This window comes from Theropithecus gelada, chromosome 1, assembly GCF_003255815.1.
Source record: "Theropithecus gelada isolate Dixy chromosome 1, Tgel_1.0, whole genome shotgun sequence".
Taxonomy (NCBI): Eukaryota; Metazoa; Chordata; class Mammalia; order Primates; family Cercopithecidae; genus Theropithecus; species Theropithecus gelada.
The window spans coordinates 6,967,310-6,987,671 of NC_037668.1; the positions used below are offsets into that span (position 1 = coordinate 6,967,310).

Below are 20,362 nucleotides of genomic sequence, written 5' to 3' on the forward strand. Positions count from 1 at the left end.
TATGCTGCATTTGAAGCCTCTTAAAAACCAAATTTAAAACTGATTTTAACAATTGCAGCTTACGTTTTCTATTTCGAATTTTAAAGTACGCTTATAGATCACATGGTGGATCAGGCAAAGGTTTAAGAAAAATACACAAGTTTACCCCATTACGTTCGTAGCATACACTCCCTGTTGGACTCTGACCCGGGGCAGCTGGAGATTTACTCTCTAAGTTGTGAGGAACAGCGCACACAACCTACCAGTCAAAAAAAAAAAAATTTCCATTGCTAATCATTTCAGGAGCAGCACTGTGCAATATAAACTGAATTTTAATATCCTCTATACTATACACAGGGATGCATTTTAATATGATCCACAAGAGGATGTCATGCTGCCAAGTTTCAAACTTACAGTATGTAAATTGACTGTAAGCATTGACTCAGGGTTATATGTAAAAACCCAACTGAGTCTTGACCATATTTTTATTTCAGGTCAAGAAATGCCAGTGCTTTTGATTAATTTTAAAATAGTAATCTTTATATACTATAGCTCTCTTTCGTGCAAACTGAGGAGATGGGGAGAATCTTCCTTTTCTAATGTGAAAGATATGCAAATGCAGGGCCCTAAAAAAACAGAAAGCATCAAAGTCACTAACTTGTCCATTCATTCGTTCTTCAGGGAGGATTTCTTGTTTTATCTTCACCAGTTTAACAGCAATGGGTTTCCCAGTCCGCCGGTCCGACGATACTTCAAATTCAACATCATCTAAAATAAAGAATGTGTTATATTTGTTGAACTAATTTTTGCGAAACAATATATTGATTCCAAACTAAACATAGCATTTGAATCGCCTTAGACCAGTGGCTTTCAAAGCATGGTCCCTGGACCAGCATTAACACCACCTGGGAGCTTAAAAGAAATGCAAATTCTTGGACCTCACTCTCGTCCTAGCCAAAGACAAACTCTGGGGATCAAGTATAGCAATCTGTTTGAACAAGCCTTCCACGTAATTCTGATACACACAAAATGTTTCAGAACCACCATCTTAGGCTAAGATAGCCATGTCTTAATCTTAGTTTTTATGGAAGTTACACATACTAAAAATGAGATTACTTAACAATCATAACCTTTGGCAAGTTTTTTTTTTTAAACTCCTCTGTACCTCAGTTTTCTCATATGTAAAAGGAGAATAATTCTTAACAAACAGGACTGCCATGAGGATTAACCAAAACAATGCTCCTATAGCATGCATCTTGTTAGCTATTATACTCTTTTCTCAAACATGTTTTTAAAAAACGCACAGAGGCCTCATAATTTCAGTCCTTTAGTAAGCCAAACACTTTAATACATAAAAATGATTTTTTTGAGACAGAGTCTCGCTGTCACCCAAGCTGGAGTGCAGTGGCACGATCTAGGCTCACTGCAACCTCTACCTCCCGGACTCAAGCGATCCTCCCACCTCAGTCTACTTAGTAGCTGGGACTACAGGCACAAGCCATCTTCCCCAGCTAATTTTTGTATTTTCTGTAGAGATGGGGTTTTGCCATGTTGCCCAGGCTGCAAGCTGGTCTTGAATTCCTGCACTCAAGCAATCCGCTTGCCCTGGCTTTCTAAATTGCTGGGAATACAGGCATGAGCCACCATGCCAGACCTGTGAAATAATTTGTATGGTGTCAGCCAAAATGAATTTCCATATAATCTAAGAGGTGACATTCTAAGAATTACTTTTTTCAGGTACTACCCCAAATAGTACCTGATAGAATAATCATAAGTAACACTATAACATTATAAAAGTTCAATATTCCTACTGGCTTAAAATCTTACAGGTAAACAGCCATCATTAGGGGGAACAAAGAAATCTTCCAAGCATTTATTGTAAATATAAACAAATATATCTTTTAAGGATTCTGCTGGTTTATACAGATATTCTTCAGTAAACAATACAACTGAAAAGTCCAAAATGTTTTTATTTACATAAAACATTTTTTTGAAAAACACTCATGAACAAGTTGATATGCAAGACAAATTCTGTGATTACATTTTTACAAAGGAGAACTGACAAATTACCTCCTACTTTTAAGTCTTGCAGGTTGCCATTATACTGTGAACAGTGGAAGAAAAGTCTAGCTTGACGTTCTGAACACTGAATAAATCCGTAAGAGGTTAACAGTTTTTCAATAACCCCAGTTTCACGCAGTGCTGCTGAAGTACCATTAGGGTACCCATTATGTCCATTGTTGTGGAGAAGGTTTGGATCAAAGCTCATCTGTTTTAAAAACAAAAAGAATATATACGTATCTGCACATTATCTCCATGGCATATTACGTCTGGTTTAATAAGTCACTAAATCTTCCATATAAAAAGGCAAAAAAAAAGTAAAATGAAAGGAAGATTATGGACTTTTATTAATGCAGCATTAATTTAGCTAATAAAACATTTCAGAGGAAACAATTTAAGTTATTATATTGGGGAACTGCCCCAAATTATGGTAGAATTTCCACTTACCAGACAAAAATAGAATTTCTGGGGTTTACTATTAACATATGACAACTACATCAGTAAATGCTGCCTTTACATAAACTGAAAATTACTAAAACAAATTCAGAACAAGGGTAATTAACATTAAGAGACAGTGACCACTAACTACCAAAGACTCTTAAGAGATTTGGTAACACTATTTTGAAACTTCAGCTGATACCTTAATACAATTTAGTAAGTCATGCATTTGGAAGGCATATTTCAAGTTAGTAAAGATTAACACAATAAAATAAACTTTCTATGCAATACTTAAACTAGAAAATCTCAGAGTAATTCATGCTTCGGTCCTTTAAAGAAAGACTATCCAAAATAGTGTATTAGAAAACTTCTGAGACAACAAAACTACAAGACAGCAAAAGCATTTCCATTTTAAAAATGCTGAATCATTTCACAAGTACATTTAAAGACATCTTTACCTGAAAGAAACCCTTCACTTTTCACATACTGATGAAATCTGTAACTATCATTTCTTTCCCATTCTTTAGTGAAACAGGAGCTATTTAAAAGCAACATAACGTAATCTGCCTAGGTCATAAAATACTATCACATTGGATGTTCCATTTTCCTTTCTTTGAGTAAAACAACAAAAACTGTAAGTGAAGCACAAAATAGGACGAAATCCTTAGCAAAGCCTAGGTCTATAATTTACCATAGTAATGACATTTCCAAATCATTACAATTATGTTTTAGACTCTTCCATTGAAAATCTCATTTATAATCAGTATTTCCATTTAAGTGGGATATTGGACATTATTAATAAAAAGGATACATTTTCATTAGGAAAAAAGAGTAACAAATTCTAGAAAGATAAACAAAAGTAGGAGTCAACGATATGTGTGGTCAAATCAGGTAAATTAAAGCCACCACACCTGTAGGTGGTTACGTTCTAATTCTTCTACACTAGCCACTGTTCTGTGTTTAACATATATTAACTCATTTAACTTTTACAAAAGAAAGTATTGTATTAGCCTCATTTTACCAATGAGAAAACAGACAAGAGAAGTTAAATGACTTGCCAAAGTCAAATAGAAGATTCAAACCAAGAAAGTCTGGTTCTAAACCAGGGCTTCTCAAATGAGAAGTTAAAATACAAAATCAGACTCAGTGCGTATAGGGATTTGAGATTTTCCATCTTTATTAAGATCCAAGGTGTTAATAATGCTTCTGATTCTTGGACATACTTTGAGCAAGGCCCTAACCTACTGGGTTATCTTTCAAGACTGAAGTTAAAAAAAATGATTCGGGAAGTTAGAAGGTGAGTCTGCAGGATATTTCAACCAGAATGAGTGGCAATCCTAGGTCATGCTCTTAACACAAAGCAAGGTAAGCTGAGAATGACTGCTTTCCTGACTTACAGATCTCTGATAAGTTGGGGTCCTCTTTTGTTTTTTAGTCCCAGATGAGGTAGAAGATGAAGATAAGGGTAAAGAAAGTGAAGGAGGGGCTGCAGGAGAGGGATGAGGATCTGACGACACAGTAAAAACGTTCTCCATCTCAAACAGCTGTTATAACATAGCATAATGTTGATAACTATGATCAATAACAATTTTGTGCACATTTCACAGTCAACCTTTATATATTTTTAGCTCGGGTTTAGCAAAATATAATTAATCAGATTTCTATCGACATAGGAAATATATAGAATTAACATTACTATAAAAGGTGAAATGTATTTTTTTTTTAAGCCATTAAAACATACGACGATATCAACAATTCTGAAAATGCCACAAGGACTCTTGATGGTTGTTGGAGTGAGACTATTCAGTCCAATTTCTTTTCAATGCCAATCAACTTTAAATAGAACCTATCATTTTTAGTCACTAGTCTCCCTAAAGTACAGTACACACAGATAATCCAATGGGGTGTAGAATAATTGGGACTATTTTTCTGCCCAGAGATAAAAATGAGCTTTTATAAATATTTACTATGTATTTATAGTCTAGGTTTCACCGAGTTGGTATGTCAGATGGTATCATGTATTACTCAGGTATTCTGAGGGAAGAGTGGAGAACTCCATAAGAGGCCGACAGTGAAGTCCTCACTCATTTGCTCTTGCTATATTCCAGTATGGCCGATAAGGAAATACACAAATTTAGTTATCTAGTGTAACTAAACTACCTTCACAAATAGACAGATGAGGCCGGGTACAGTGGCTCACACCTGTAATCACAGCACAGGGAGGCCGAGGTGAGCAGATCACTTGAGGTCAGGAGTTTGGGACCAGCATGGCCAACATGGTAAAAGACTGTCTCTACTAAAAATACAAAATTTAGCCAGACATGGTGGCATGGGTCTGCAGTCCCAGCTACTCAGGAGGTGGAGACACGAGAATTGCTTGAACCCAGGAGGTGGAGGTTGCAGTGAGCCGAAATTGTGCTACTGCACTCCAGTCTGGGCAATACAGCAAGACTCCAACCCAGAAAAACAAAAAAAGCCCAAATAGACAAATGGTTGAAAGATTCCCGCAGAAGAACCTCAGATGGAAGATAAGGCAAGCACATGTAAAGGGCATGGGAATTGACATTTCTATTCCTAGTACTAGTTCTTCAACCTCCACATTAAGAAACCATCTAACGAGATATGACAAGTATGCCAAAAAGTTAAGATCAAGACTATGATATGGATTTATATTAGTTGCAATACAATGCACTAAATGTTGATCCCCTTCATACTAATTCATGGTATTATAAAGCTTTTTAAAATTAAACATTCAAAAACCAGCAATCCAGAACACAGTATTTCTAGCAAGAACAGAACATTTCTGCACAAGTAAACTTTTTATATAATATCCCTCACTCCACATTTTTCCTATTTATTTGTACCACTATGTTTTACAATGCAGACACAAAATTGTAATCACACAATTTATAAATATATACACTTACCGACAATACATGTTTTTAATTGACAAGCAGTATAAAATTACCTTGAGAACCATTATTCTAGATCACTGAGGGACTTTCAAGCTGTACTTCTTTCATGTTTATTTAATTATTTACTTTTGAAGACACAGTCTTGCTCTGTCACCCAGGCTGAATTAATTAATTAATTTATTTTTGAGATGGAGCCTCGTCCTGTCACCCAGCCTGGAGTGCAGTGGTGCGATCTTGGCTCACTGCAACCTCTACCTCCTGGGTTCAAGTGATCCCCCTGCCTCAGCCTCCCAAGTAGCTGGGACTACAGGCATGCGCCACCAAACCCAGCCAATTTTTGTATTTTTAGTAGAGACGGGTTTTCACCACGTTGGCCAGGTTGTTCTCAAACTCCTGACCTCAAGAGATCCGTCCCCCATCGCCGGCGCCCCGGGCCTCCCAAAGTGATGGGATTACAGGCGTGAGCCATTGCACCTGGCCTCATGTTTGGACTATAGTTCTGATTACCATTAAACAAGAACACAATGATATTATCTGAAATATATATGCCTGAAAGCTGCAAAAAATCCATTCTCAAGTCTCCAATCCTGCCACACATCTCTGCAGGTAGGAGATAGAAATACTGTTTTTCTCACCCAAAGGGAGACTGAACCAGAATCAGAAAGCATCAAAGCTAATTTTCTTTTAAGACTCTAAATTGCTCCCCAACAAGACTGCTGGAATCTGGGCTCTACTGTTCGGGTCTCGTCTCATCCTTATATGCATAACAAAACAGCTGAAAAAGCTGTCCCCTTCTCCCAGAATCTTTGCTGACTAGAGCTCTCTTTCCCTAGCCTTTATCCATTTGGAGGATGCCTTTATTTTATTTTTCCAACGGGAAACGCACCACTCAAACAACTTTATATAAGACGTGACACGTTAATACTTTTCAAAGAATTCCTAATAATTTGGCTAAACTATATTTTTATGGCATTGCAAATATTTCTTCATCAGCACCACCAAAAAACAAGCAAAATGGAAGTTATCACAAAAACAACACATAAAAGTAGAACACAAATGGAAGTAATTTAACAGATCCTTGTTTATAAAAAATTAAAGACACTAACAAAGCTGGTGGTAGGAAGGACCCAATAGGTAAATGTTACTTGGCTTCTTTTTCAAACAGGGGAAAACAAAATCCACAATTTAGTTGCTTGCCTAACAGCATATAAAAATTGTATGCAAATGAACCAAGTTTAATGTCTTAAAAAATATTTAAAAACCAGCCAGGCTCAGTGGTTCATGTTTGTAATCCTAGCACTTTGAGAGGCTGAGGTAGCAGATTGCCTGAGCCCAGGAATTTGAGACCAGCCTGGGCACATGGCAAAATGCTGTCTCTACAAAAAATACAAGAATTAGCCAAAATTAGCCGGAGGCCTATAGTCCCAGCTACTCAGGAGGCTGGGGTGGGAGGATCACCCAAGCCCGGTAGGTCAAATCATGATCCTGACACTGCACTCCAGCCTGGGTGACAGAGTGAGACTCCGTCTCAAAACAAAAACAACGACAATAAAACAAACTAAAACCCCAAAACACACAACACACACACACACACACACACACCCTGGATGTGTATATTTGTAAAATCTTTGCAAGGGAGGAACTTTCTAGATTTGAAATCAATTTAAAAAAAAAATCACAAGGGACTGATATCTGATTATAGAAAAAGCACAAGCTTTCATACTCAAACCTAGGGGGAAAAGTGTATATACACCAGAGTAGTATTGAAGATTCTAGGCAAATCAGTATAATTAAATTACCAGAATATAAGCTTCTTGAGGGCATAACTTTCTATTAAAAGCTAAATCCCTAGATTTTAGATAAACAGTGCCTGGCACAGAGCAGGTGCTATGTTGAATTACTGATTAAGTGAGTAAACAAATCATCCTTGAATATCAATCATTAAACTTTAAACACAAAAGCTCAAAACATTAAACATAAAAAAACCTTTGAATTTTTGCAATAAAAAAATTCAGATAAAGCAAATTAATACTTTCGTATACCAAATTAGCAAAGATGTAAGATTTTAAAATAATGAAAAAGTGAGCTAAGAACAACACATACACTTTTATGGTAGTAAATTGGTACAACATTTAGAAATGCAATTTAGCAACACGTATCAAAATGTGGAGATACTTTTCTTAACAACTGCATTGCAGAAAAGCTCTCCTGGGGAAATCTGAAATGTGAAAAAACCTTTATGCACAAGTATTCTAACAAACATATTTTTGTAGCAAATTCCTGGAAATAATCTACAGTCTAACACACTTTATGGTTCAAGACGTCATTGCAACTTATGTAATGCTATGTGCTCATTGGAAAGAATATGTGGAAAATGCTTATTCTGTAATAGGAAATGAAACATCAGATATTTATACAGTATGATTTCAAATGTATTTAAAGACCAGAAAATCTACTTTAATGTTCACAGATGAGAAAACACTTAGCCATCTTAAGGGCACACTGCTAAAAATGGCAAATGTGGGAACAGAATCCAGTTCTGACTCCATTCTTAACCACTGCCCTATTCATTCAACCACAATTGAGTTCGTACAATGCATCAGCACTATTTTAGGTTCTACTCATATAGTAGGTAACACAACAAACAAATATCTCCAGCCTCATAAAGTTTAGACCTTCTACCCTTTTCTGCATATTTACTTTTAAAACTGAAGAAGTCATTAACAAAATTAGTCCTCCTTTAATAAAAGCAAAACTGGAACAAATCTCAGGTCAAATTTAAACTTCATTTCTAACCCAAGAAATAAACTGAAGTTCCCTGAAGAACATAAAAGTCAAAAGACTGGCTTTCAGCCCTGACTCTCAAGTACTTCTAACATCTCTGGGATTTTGTCCTCAAAAGTAAAGTGGGAGCACCTAACTGGTTTCCAAGTTCCTTTGGGGAGAGGGGGTGGAAATCTATGCTTTGTAATTTATTACAAGATCTAAGTTGTTTTTCCCCACTAATCTGGTCTGCTTGGCTTCTACTGATTGTCAAACAATTACTTTAGAAAAGGTAGCCTATTTCACCATAAGATCTTTAGAAAACCACCCTGTATTCTCAAACATACCTCCCCTTGACTTCCACTGTTTCTTTCAATTTTCTTAACACAACCATTTTTCACACTAATTGCGGTCTTCTGGATAGGTTTCTAAGTAATTATTCATTAAAGCGCATTTCACGACTATTCTTAACGTACCCGACCAATATAAGGTACTGAGTGATTACACCCCTTGATTCTGTAGACTGAAGTTTTATAACTTTGTAAAACTAAAAAATATCCCCATCATTTCTTCACAAATCACATTAGCAAAATCAGGTTTTCTTTCAGTTCCTCTGTAATGGATCATTTGTTCCTAAATAAAAAACTATAACCTAATGCTTTTAAAATGCCTTCTGTTGGTTAATCTAGTATTTCAATTTGGTGACTAATTTTAAATTATCAGACTCTGTGTAGTGTATCTTTTAATCATTCATTCTCCTATCTTAATACCTGTCTCACACAGTTGTTGAGATAGTTAAATGAGTTGCTTCATGTAAAAAGCCTAAAATAAGTGCTTACGTAGCACACAGGTACTCACGTAACTACTTATTAGGTCTCTGAAAAAAGCAGGGCAAGGATAGCATCTGGCAGCATACACCTGGAGACTTCTCTAAAATCAGTCTCTTACTAACCTCTTTTAATTGTTATCCATCCAACATTTCTCCATACTGACCATTATGCTATCATGAGCTACTCTGTCAAGTTTTTTATTCACTGGCTCTGGGGTTTTTGCTAGAGATGAAAAGTAAGTTCAACAGTTCCCACATCTGACTGAAAAATCAGGACACTGACAGTTTCTGTCATAGGTCTCTATTTGACTACTATCACACACCTAGTAACTAGCACCTTAGCAACTGCCAAGTAATCCTGTTACTTTCTCACTCATCTGGGGCTTTGGTTTTCTCTGCTTTGCTATGTTTCAAGTATGAAAATTATTGCATTCAGCAGAAAAAAACTAGGAGCATGACAGGAATTTTCTAGTTTTGCTTTCCTCTTGTCTCTCACCTTTAGACTACCTGGATCAAATCATTCACCAAACAATTCAGGTCTATTTTCACACGTCAAACAAATGTTTTACAGTCCTTGTTCTTTCTTGCCATTTTATGGCTAATTCTACCCTTCCATATGTATTTGTTCCTAATTATGTATTATTTTTACTGACTATACAAAACCCCCCTTTAAAATCTGGGGGTTCCATTGCATTACCAAATCTGTTTCCTTAGGTGTGTGTCCCCTTTCACTGAACTATTTCACAACTGTACAACCACGGCCATGTTTTACTGCTAAAAATCTTCATCCCAATTGTGGTTTCTTTGTAACTATGTAAACATGTAATTTTTAGACAGCTATGGATACATTTATATATTAAAATGTTCATGTAGTAAACTAATATTCGGAATACAAAGATTACGCTAAACAAAAAGCATTTCTTTAAATCTATTTCTATAAATCATGTCAATGAAATGAAAGCCTTAATATCTAATCTTGCCAGGCACAGTGGCTCACAAGGTCAGGAGTTCGAGACCAGCCTGGCCAACATGGTGAAACCCCATCTCTACTAAAAACACAAAAAATCAGCCAGGTGTGGTGATGCACGCCTGTAATCCAGCCTGGGCAACAGAGCAAGACTCGTCTCAAAAAAAAAAAAAAAAAAAAAAAAATCTAATCTTTTATCCTTCAGAACATAAAATTGTGGTTTCAATTTGTGTTAATCTTCCTTAGCTAATCCAACAGAATCCATAACAACTAGTCTAAAACTCTAATTCTTTAAAAATCAGCTAAGGTAAGAAGAAACAAATAGAAAAACTAAATGGTACAGTTACCTTAAAATTAAGTAACTGTCTGTTTATGAGACATAGATAATATTACTAGTTTTTAGTTAAGGAATATTCTAGTGCACAGTAAGGTCATCAACACTATTACATAATCCTTCAATAAATTGGAAATAAAGTCCTAAGTGCTTCTTGAAATAGCAGTGAAGCTTTTGTAACTGCACGACTTACTTTCATTCTTCATTTTATTTGACCTCTGTAGCATTTAAAAAAATGTTTACCATTGACTTCTTGAAATTATCTTTGGTGCTTCTTCCTGACTTCTACTTCTTTGCTCTCTTCATTGGTGCTTCTTCCTTTATTACCTATAATCTGATGACTTCTTTCTGAATTCCTTTATGTCTACTAACTTTAGAAAATCTGGAAACTAAAGATTAAAGAGGAAAATTGCTCTTCACAAGCCAACCTTCAAAGTTAACCAGTTTAATATTCTGTACTAGCGTATTTCCTTCAACTTCAGATTGCTAATAACCTCAATAGATTTCCACTATATATTTTAATATCAGTAAGTTACTACGCTAACTTCCCTATTCCTATGAACAATGGTTTCTAGCTTGGACAACTGGATTTGATAAAGTCATTCCCTCTACATTTACCTTCAGAATCAACTGGTCTCCAAGTCCTCACTTCTATCATCAGAACATTCAGCATCTACCTTTTTCTCTACCTAAACCTTAGCTTTTATCTTCCTTATACTTGATCCACTGCTTTTGACAGATTTTCCCATCCTCAGCCTTTCCCTCAAAAGTGTCACCATTTGTCTTTTAAAGGTACACTTCTGAATATTACTTTAAAATGTGAAGCAATAAAGCTATCTTACTTTCGGGGGAAAAACCCATTAAGCCCTTGCTTATAGACATCTGATGGCTCTCCTAGAGAATAAAGACAAATGTATTGGGCCAAGCCTCCAGCAAACTTCCCTTTCGTAACTCTCCCCACAAAATTGTATTCTCTACTTTGTTCATAATGAACAACTTAATATATACCATGTGCTTTCAGGTCTCCCTGAATCTGCTAATTCTGTTGTCTCTATACCTCTACCAATGTCTCTTCTCCCTCTTAACAAGGTACTACTCACCTTCAAATATCCTTTCTCTGTAGGCTTTCTTTACCCTCCTCCTTACCTTCAAGGGAACAGCTTCAGTTATATTCTTAATATTTTATGAATATCTTTTAGCCTATATTAAACTGTGATCCTGTGTAACAAATCGTCCTGTATTGCAGGTCCACTAATATCTTATTCACTCATTATATTTCAGCACTAGCAATGCCTAACAATACAGTAGGCATGTCAACCATTCTTTCACAAATATGCACTGTATACCATTCATAAATATGCACTGTAAATGTAGGTATGGATATAAACCAAGGTTCTTCCCTCAAGAAGCTAACATTGAAGAGAGAGAAACAGATGTCAGTAACAAATATCACCAAAGTTTCACAGACCCTCGTGGAAAGACTGCAATGCATTCTTATTTGAAATCCTAACTTCTAAATAGTACAGACAGAGCTTCTCTAAGAGACCAGTAAGTCGAGAGATCAGCATGTATTAATATAATCTGGTGTGAAAAATCTGTTTTGACCATAAACACTGTCCTTATCTAACAAGAGATAGTGTTGATATTTCATACTAGTTGAGAATAGAAAAACTGTCTTCTGAATACCTTTAGAAAAGAATAAAGATTTTATATTTGACCAAATAATCAGGAAATCCAGAATTATGGAACTGATTCTTAATAGGAAATTACAAACCTACCTCGCAGTGATAATCGAATATTGCACTTTCAGTAGTATTTGCTGATTCTTCTTTTCAGCACACGTTTCAAAGGATGAAAGTTGCTAGTATTAAAAAAAAGAGCGAGAGAAAATGATCTACCAAGCTAATAAAGAATACAACTGCTGCTGTACCGGGCAATCTCACAGTACAGCACTGAAGAAAACAAAGACTACTAGCAGCGTTGGGAAGTGCTCTTTCAAAGCTGTTGAGTAGGCACAAACTTCTTGTTTCAGATCAAGTGTTGTGTCTTCAACTTAAGTGTACTCTTCTTTGGTCTTGTTAGTTGTTACGAGGTTTGTTCCTTGCCTGATCTGAACTTGAAGCAGCAGTTTCAGGTGGTAAAGTCTGTTCTGTTACACTTCATACTAGAGGTAAAAAATGAAGACATTAAGTATAACATATATAAAATAATCAGGGACAGTGGGTGAGAAGAGGGACGAACTCATTTCATTAACTTAGAATCATAGGTCATGCAAGTAATACAGAAAACCTGGAAGCATGCTCATTTGATGTTATTTAGAGCAATCTCTCAAGTACTAACAACTACCTCCTTTGGTATCTCATACCCAAGACCTCAAATTATTCCATAGTCTTTATTGACCTCTTCCCCAAATAAGCTCAGTTACATGGCATAATATTTAATTTAGTGCAAGTATTTTATAATGATCTAGCTCTGTGGAAAACATAAAAGAAGTCCCTGCCATGAAGGCATAGACAATCTTGCTGAGAACACAAGATTTATACATGAAAAAAAAAGAGTATAGGACAAAAACGCCAAAAATTATTTTGCTCAATTAGCATCTAGATATCTATTATGTCACAGACTATCTAGAAATATTATTGTTTATCCAGAACTGCATGTGCATCAAAGCAACATGGCAAGTATAGAGAAAGCTTTTAAATAAGTGGAATTTGAACTGAATCTGGAAAATCAGGCAAATAGCTGAGTGTTCTAGGCATGAAATAGCACGTAAGTCAAGCTAGAATATGCAACTAAATTCTAAGTTTCTTGAGAGAAGCAACCATGCATTCTATGATTTTCTAAGCCCGGCATCAATGAAGTCTTCTGCACGAATGCCCGTGGCAACAGTGTGGCTTGTTGTTTCAGAGGAAAATCAACAGGCTAGCCTGGAGAACAGAGAACTGGGCTGAAGTGAAATAGGATATGTAGTGTGACAGGTGTAGTGAAGCCAGATTATGAAGCATTTCAACTTGATATAACAGGAAACAGTGCCTTAGTTTTTGATGAAAGTGGTATTAAGTCTTGAAATCCTATAGGAGATGACTTAGTGAGCAAATAGAAATCTCATTTGCACTGCTGCAGTAAATAGATGAGAAATGTCTATAGAAGAGAAATAAAATGTATTTGTCAGTAAAAATTACATTTCTGCTTTATATTAGCTATAAAATAAACAACTATTTTGCACTGAATCCAAAGTTAACCAAATGGCGTTAACGAAAATTATTTCTACAGGGAGAAGAAAAATGTGGACATGCTGAGAAATGGATAATATATTTGAAAACATCAGAAGAATGATTATCAGGTGAGAGATCAGAGCTGATGAAACAGCTCAGACCAGAAGAGCATAATCTCAATCACTGGTACTAGTAAATACCATGAACAAGTTATTTAATCTCTCTAGGTTTCACTTTCCTCACATGCAAAATAAAAACTCAATAATAGCTGATCTGGCCATTTTCTATTATCTAACATCCCATGACTTTATATTGTTCCTTCAAACATCAAATGTTACATACACTTGTCTGATCTTTCAACTTTACATCATTCTATTACCCAGACTAGATATATGTCTGAGGGTAATGGTGCTCAAATACTTGGGAAGCTTTAAAAAAAAAAACAAAAAAAAACCCTATGCCCAGCCCCCACTCAGAGGAATATAACTGGTCTGAGGTAGGGCCACTTTAACTATCTTGATTCTTTCCCTCTCCATCGCCATACCCAATGTTGCAAGTTGTGTTAGTATTTCCCTCACGATATCATTTGTATCCATCTCTTGTTCTACTAAATGACGTATTTTAGCTCAGGTGTCTAATATATCCGCCAAATTCCAGTGTACACACTTTCCATTTTCTGTCACATACCACCACCAGACTATCAAAAAACTTGAATTTTGGCCAGGTGAGCTGGCTCACGCCTGTAATCCCAACACTTTGGGAGGCCTTGGCAGGAGGATTGCTTGAGCCCAGGAGCTCAAGACCAGTCCGAGCAACGTGGAGAAACCCCATCTCTACTAAATATACAAAAAATTAGCCAGGCATGGTGATATACGCCTGGAGTCTCAGCTACTGAGGACTGGGAAGTCAAGGCTGCAGAGACCAGGACAGCGACACAGCACTCCAGCCTGGGCAACAGATCAGAACCTTGTCTCAAAAAACAAAACAAAAACCCTCCAATTTCACTTCTCATCTCCCCTATCAAACATCTTCAGTTATTTTTCCACCACTCTAGATGGGAAGTTTTTAATCCTGGCTATCCACCGCCCCCAGCAACCTTAAACAAACAAACAAAAATAAACAAAATCAAAGCCTGAGTCCCATACAAAGATTCTAAATTTAACTACACTAGGTTAGGTGCCAGGCATTGTTATCTCCCCCCACCCCCCAGCCACAAATCTGCCCCAAGAGTTTCTGACTTCCAACCAAAATTAAGAACTACTATTCCAGGTGTCTCCATTCTACCTCCCATTCGTACTCTCTACTGTGTTCCAGTTCTCCCAGAAGTCCATTACCTTGCCTAATCCTTAAACACAACTCTTGGGAAATTCCTGAATTCTAGCCACCTTTGTTTATATGGGTCTTCCCACAAAAAAATACTGTTGTGATCTTCAAGGTGACAAAAAGCCTTTCTTGACCATTCTAGCAGACTCATTAATTCCTACTAAAGAATGGGGCAGTAACATCCACTGCCTGCATCAAGCAATTTGCGGCAAGTGGTACCAAGCAATTTCTGTACTTTGTTTACTTCATGTTTTTATGTATCTTGTTCCTCCAATTCTATTTCAAATTTCTGAGAGGTAAACTCAAATTTATCACAGCCTCCTTTAGCACCTAATACAGTGCTGCCATAAACAACCAAAGGAAAAAGGTAGTTAATCCTTAATAAGCAAAAGGACACCACAATTCAACTGTAAACAGTTATACCACCTTTAATTGTATGAAGTTTTAATTATCCAATCAAGAAATAATCTCTTCTTTAAAAAATATGGACTGTGTATATTGGTTTTATCTTAATACTTTAGGTCTATTAATGAACCCAAAGAACTCAAGACGGAGAAAGCAAGTTATCTTGAAAAACTTGAACTGGATTAATCCAGTCTAGGTTGTTGTATTACATTAAGAACTGTCAATTCCAAGATACAGTAACACAAAAAGAGATTTCTGGAACCGAAACTCTGGAGTATTGCAGGGCCATTCTTAGGCACTAATGAGGTCTATTAGGAGCTACTAAAGCTCAAACGAACCCACCAACAGTCATGAATAATTTACTGGCCGAATTAACATCTTCACAACTTCTGCAGTTAAATAAATGTTTTTCAATTAAATTAACACTTACTGAAGAACTTCAAGGTATTGCTCAGGCATTTTAATATAAAAGACTATCCACTCATGCCCAGATTAACATTAATTGGTGCTACTAACCAACTCTTTTGCCTTAACCCTAGGAAGGTAAGTGCATCTCCTCCATCCACCTAAAAGCTTGAAACTTAAGTCACACAGAACACTGGGTATTGGGCTGGGGCGGTGGCTCTCACTTGTAATCCCCAGCACTGTGGCAGGACGAGGTGGGAGGATTGCTTGAGACCAGCCTGGGCAACATGGTGAGACGCTGTCTCTACAAACAATTTTAGAAACAAAAAATAAATTCACTGGGTGTGGTGGCACGCACCTGTAGTCCCAGCTACTCGGGAGGCTGAGGCAAGAGGATCGCTTAAGTCCAGGAGTTTGAGGCTGCAGTGAGCTGATTGTGCCACTGCACTCTTCCCTGGGCGACAGTGAGATGCTGACTCAAAAAAATCACCCCCACAAACCCACTATAGGGTACCAATAAAAACACTAGTGAACAATTTAAATGTGTATCTGAGAATCTCCCTGAGTGCTAACTAATCAACTCCTTTTCCCTTTGCTCAGCATGGAAATAGTAGTATTACTTAATCACTGCAATTTCCACTTCTCGGGTTCAAGCGATTCTCCTGCCTCAGCCTTCCGAGTAGCTGCAATTACAGGCGTGTACCACCACGCCTGGCTGGCTAATTTTTGTATTTTTAGCAGAGAGGGTTTCACCATGTTGGCCAGGCTGGTCTCGAACTGACCTCAAGTGACCCACCCGCCTCAGACTCCCAAAGTGCTGGGATTACAGGTGCGAGTCACCCCACCTGGCCACCACCTGTTTTATTTCATGTCTTCCTCAGTTGGCTGTTTTACCTCAAAGGCCTAGCATAAGCCATGACATAGTAGGCACTAAATCAAGAGGTTAAACTAATACATTTATGTGGTAAGTAATCCATCTAAAATGTATCACACTACCTATTATTTTGACAAATTATTTTGAAAGTATGGGCAGCACTGACTTTGGGAAAAGTTAATAAAAGACTAAGCCAGTCTACAAAAGTCTGCTCACCTAACCCACTTCCTTCAGGCACTATCTTCTTTTAGGCGGGAAAAACAAAGACCCAAATAGGTAGCATAGGACTGAAAAGTTTCTCTATTGCCTGACATTTCATTGAGCACCACAGTTTATAACTGAAGTGCTTAATAGGTCTTAATTCATTTTCACTTTAGGATCTAAGGTAAATGATAAAGTCTAGATAATTAACCAACCTAAGTCACCTGTTGAGTAAAAAAATAAACTCAAACCGACTCAGCTATCTTTTTGTATCTGTTTAGTAGTAACAACTGCGCTGGATTAATTATCTAAACAGCTACTGAGATATTTAAAACTATCTATCACTTAACTGCTTATACATACACCCAGAAGTCTAATACTTTTAAGCAGGACAAATGGTAGTGTGGGAAGATGCTGAAGAAACACTCTAGACACATCAGAAAACAACACAGACCAGCACTGTCCAACAGAAATACAGTGCAAACCACATGTGTAATTTTAATTCTAGTAACCATATTACAGTCAAAAGAAACAGAAGGAATTTTAATTAAATATCTTAGTTAACCAATTATACCCAAAATGTTATTCTCTACAGAATCAATGTAAAAAATTGACACTTTTACATTCCTTGAAATCCAATGTTATTATACAATCACAGCACATTTCAATTCAAACTAGCCACACTTCAAGTGCACAACAGCCACACGTGGCTGGCAGCTACCATGTTCCACAGAGTAGGTATAAACTGAGCAGGGGTCTAAAAAAGCACTATTGTGCCAATTAGCAACAGGAAGTAAATGTAAGGGTCTTGAGCAAAGATTTTCACTAATAAAAGTAGGCAGTATCTAGCACAGAAGCTTGTTGTTACTAAATTGGAGAAACAGAAATGCAAATAACTGGTTATGTACTGATTGTAGCTGCAAATCAACGGATAGCTTACATGTGCAACATATGGCAACTGATAATTTTCAGTCACACAGTTTTACCTCAGCATAAAAGGACATTAAAATATTAAAAAGTTTTGTGTTCTTTTTAACTAGGTACCCACACATGCAAGTGGAAAACATTCTAATATCAAAACAAAGGAATTTTTAAAATCCTGACTGGGCAGAAGGGTTTAACAGGAAGTCACTCTCACCCATAGTAGTTTCACCACTTAAGACAGTCTAGCTATTAAAGCTTACAAAATAGATCTCAAAGTGCTTCCTCTTCTGTTTTCTGCAAAGACAAAGCTAAGAAGAAAGCACATCAATTCTTTGTGTTTAACAAGATCAAGATATTTATCTCATTTTGCAATACAGTCCTGAAATGCAATTCCTCAAAAATCTGTCCAAGAGAACATCGGTCCAAAATTTCCATGTTTTAACTACCTTGTCGAAAGTATGGCTCTCACAACAGTTTCAATAGACTTAGTGCCACTGAACTCTGCAATAAAAAACATTGGAACACTAAATGTTATGTATATACTCCAGCATAATTTGATATTTTAGCATTTTGTTTGTATAAAACAAAAATCGATGGCCCTACACGATGTGTCTTCGCGGGGGGGGGGAGGGAAAAATAAGGGTAGGGGATAAAGCCGGACTGCACATCAGCTTTCACACTTTCAATTTTGATTTGCTAGGACTTCACCAGATTTTCACCCACACTCGCTAAAGGTCATACTTAAGTCAGAACTTACTCACAAAAAAAGAAAACCTATCTTCTGTGCCTCAAATACTTTAGTTTTCAACTCAGCTGCTATAAATACTCATCTCGATGGTAAACATCCAGAACAGCTGCAAAACCAAACTATTAGCTTCTCTTTTATTTTAGTCCCAGGGCTAAAACGAAACAAAAAGAAAGCCGAATATTTATCCAGGTTTTATGACTCAGGTATATGCCTATTCAAGTATATAAACCCCCTCCTTACCCACACCAAGGATATACATTATTGGATATCAATACCAAAATAAAATCAAGGTATGTATTACAGTGCCCCTCAATGTAGTATCAAGAATGTTTGCCTTTACTCAAAATGAAAATTACTCAGCATTTTAGAAAAGTGTAGCTTGTATTTGTGGGTTACAATTTGAAACCTACATTTTAAAAAAATAGGTTAGTAGCAGTGGCTGAGAACTGCCAGCTCATACCAGCCTGATGAAAATTTAAGCCTCTCAAAAAGATTTAACTACCACGGTGCCTTTGAGCATTCTCCCTCTCCGCCCTGCCTCCCAACTGTTTAAAGAGCGCCACATTCTTTTACTCATTTAAGGTGCAAAACACGAAAATTAACTTGCCTAACAACGTTCAGATTTTCTTTGCAGATTGAAGCCTGTTTCAGGGAGCGTTCTCTGCTTCACCTGTGAGTTAAACAAGACGGCCGCCATCTGGGTGTTTCTAAGGGAAAACCTTAAAGCAAAAGAACCTTGGCACTAAGATTTCGTATTGATAAAACATCATGGTAAAAATTTTAAGCTGTCTCCCACGGGGGAACTTCAAAAAATTCTACATACAATGACGAAGCCAGGCAGTTCATTGCACAATGTGGGCCAGGCGCTGGCACCATCAGAGCTAGAGGAGGTGGAAGGGAGGACACTACTGAGCTTTCAAGGCGCACGCCCTTTCCTCAAGATAGAGGGGTGGGAGCCACGTGCCTAAAAGATTAGGGACTGGTTCCCTTTCCCAAGAAGCCCAAGGGGAGACAATGCGGGGAAGGTTGGGTGCTGAGACCCTGCTCTAGGTGACTGGAGTAACGATGTCAATTCCGCCACGCTGCTGTACCAGATGTGGCTGGGGAAAGCTGTCTTTAAGCACTACCCCTAAATATCTAGATGGAGCGGGGTCTCAGTCTATACACAAAGAAGGCGCCACTGCCGCACTGCGCTCTAGTACTGGTAGTCAGATTCCCAAGCAGGTAACGGCCAGCAAACTATAGGGTCCAGAGTCAAAGCAGGCCCCTCTTCTCGGTCTCAGGCTCTTCCAACCTCACACAAAGGACCGCGCCACCACCCCCTCGCCCCGCCCGCCGGGACATGTAGTTCCCATTTCCCCAGCCAAGCGGCAGATGGGGAAGCCGCCAGACTACAGCTCCCAGCAGCCTCCGCGCCCGAGCCCCGCACCCTATGCCTCCATCTTGGCTGCGGTCGGAGCCTCCATTTTCGCTCCCTCCCCCCACTTTAGTCACCACCACCACTACCAAAACGCGCAGCCGGCTGGCCTCGACTCCTGGTTTCAGCTCTGCGACCTGACGTGAGGCCCAGGCAGTTGAACGGGAGACGTATGAAAAAGCTCAGGGCAGGGAATTGGGGTGCATTCTTCCCCACCTAGAGCTCTACGAGTGCCCACCTTGACTCAGAAAGCTTTCCCCTTAGCCTTGGTCTTATTCTCAGCCCTTCCCCTGGGTTTTTGCTACCGCCAGTTGGACCCTGAGGTCGTACTCACCCCAACAGCTCAGCGCCCCCTCTCCAGCGCCGCCATAAGCAGCACGGCCCGGTACGTAGGAATAAATCTCGCTTCTCTCGCGAGAGTTGCGCGCTCCGAGCTCGTGCATGAGAAGGGGCGGAGTGAAGCGTACTCTCAATACGCTTGCGCAGCAGGGCTGAGTGACGCCAAGCAGTTTGCTGCACTTAACCACAACCAACATGGTGGCTGCATTCCCTTACATTCCTTCT

General features: G+C 38.0%; 1 protein-coding gene across 6 annotated transcripts in view; it reads right to left on the reverse strand.

The window, feature by feature from the left end:
* The window catches only part of CSDE1 (cold shock domain containing E1), a 40,693-nt gene extending 20,430 nt beyond the window's left edge, over positions 1–20,263 (reverse strand). The window contains exons 1-6 of one of the 6 annotated variants that reach the window (XM_025377363.1): positions 20,133–20,258; positions 12,065–12,450; positions 3,876–4,022; positions 2,050–2,248; positions 638–747; positions 146–238 (exon numbers count right to left, since the gene is read on the reverse strand). In XM_025377363.1, the coding sequence (XP_025233148.1) occupies positions 146–238; positions 638–747; positions 2,050–2,248; positions 3,876–4,013 (540 nt within the window). In that variant the 5' untranslated portion in view covers positions 4,014–4,022; positions 12,065–12,450; positions 20,133–20,258. Of the gene's footprint in view, positions 1–145; positions 239–637; positions 748–2,049; positions 2,249–3,875; positions 4,023–12,064; positions 12,451–20,132 lie in introns of all 6 variants that reach the window. The other 5 variants (XM_025377367.1, XM_025377366.1, XM_025377375.1 and 2 more) reach the window with 5 other exon arrangements.
* Positions 20,264–20,362: the final 99 nt, after the last annotated feature.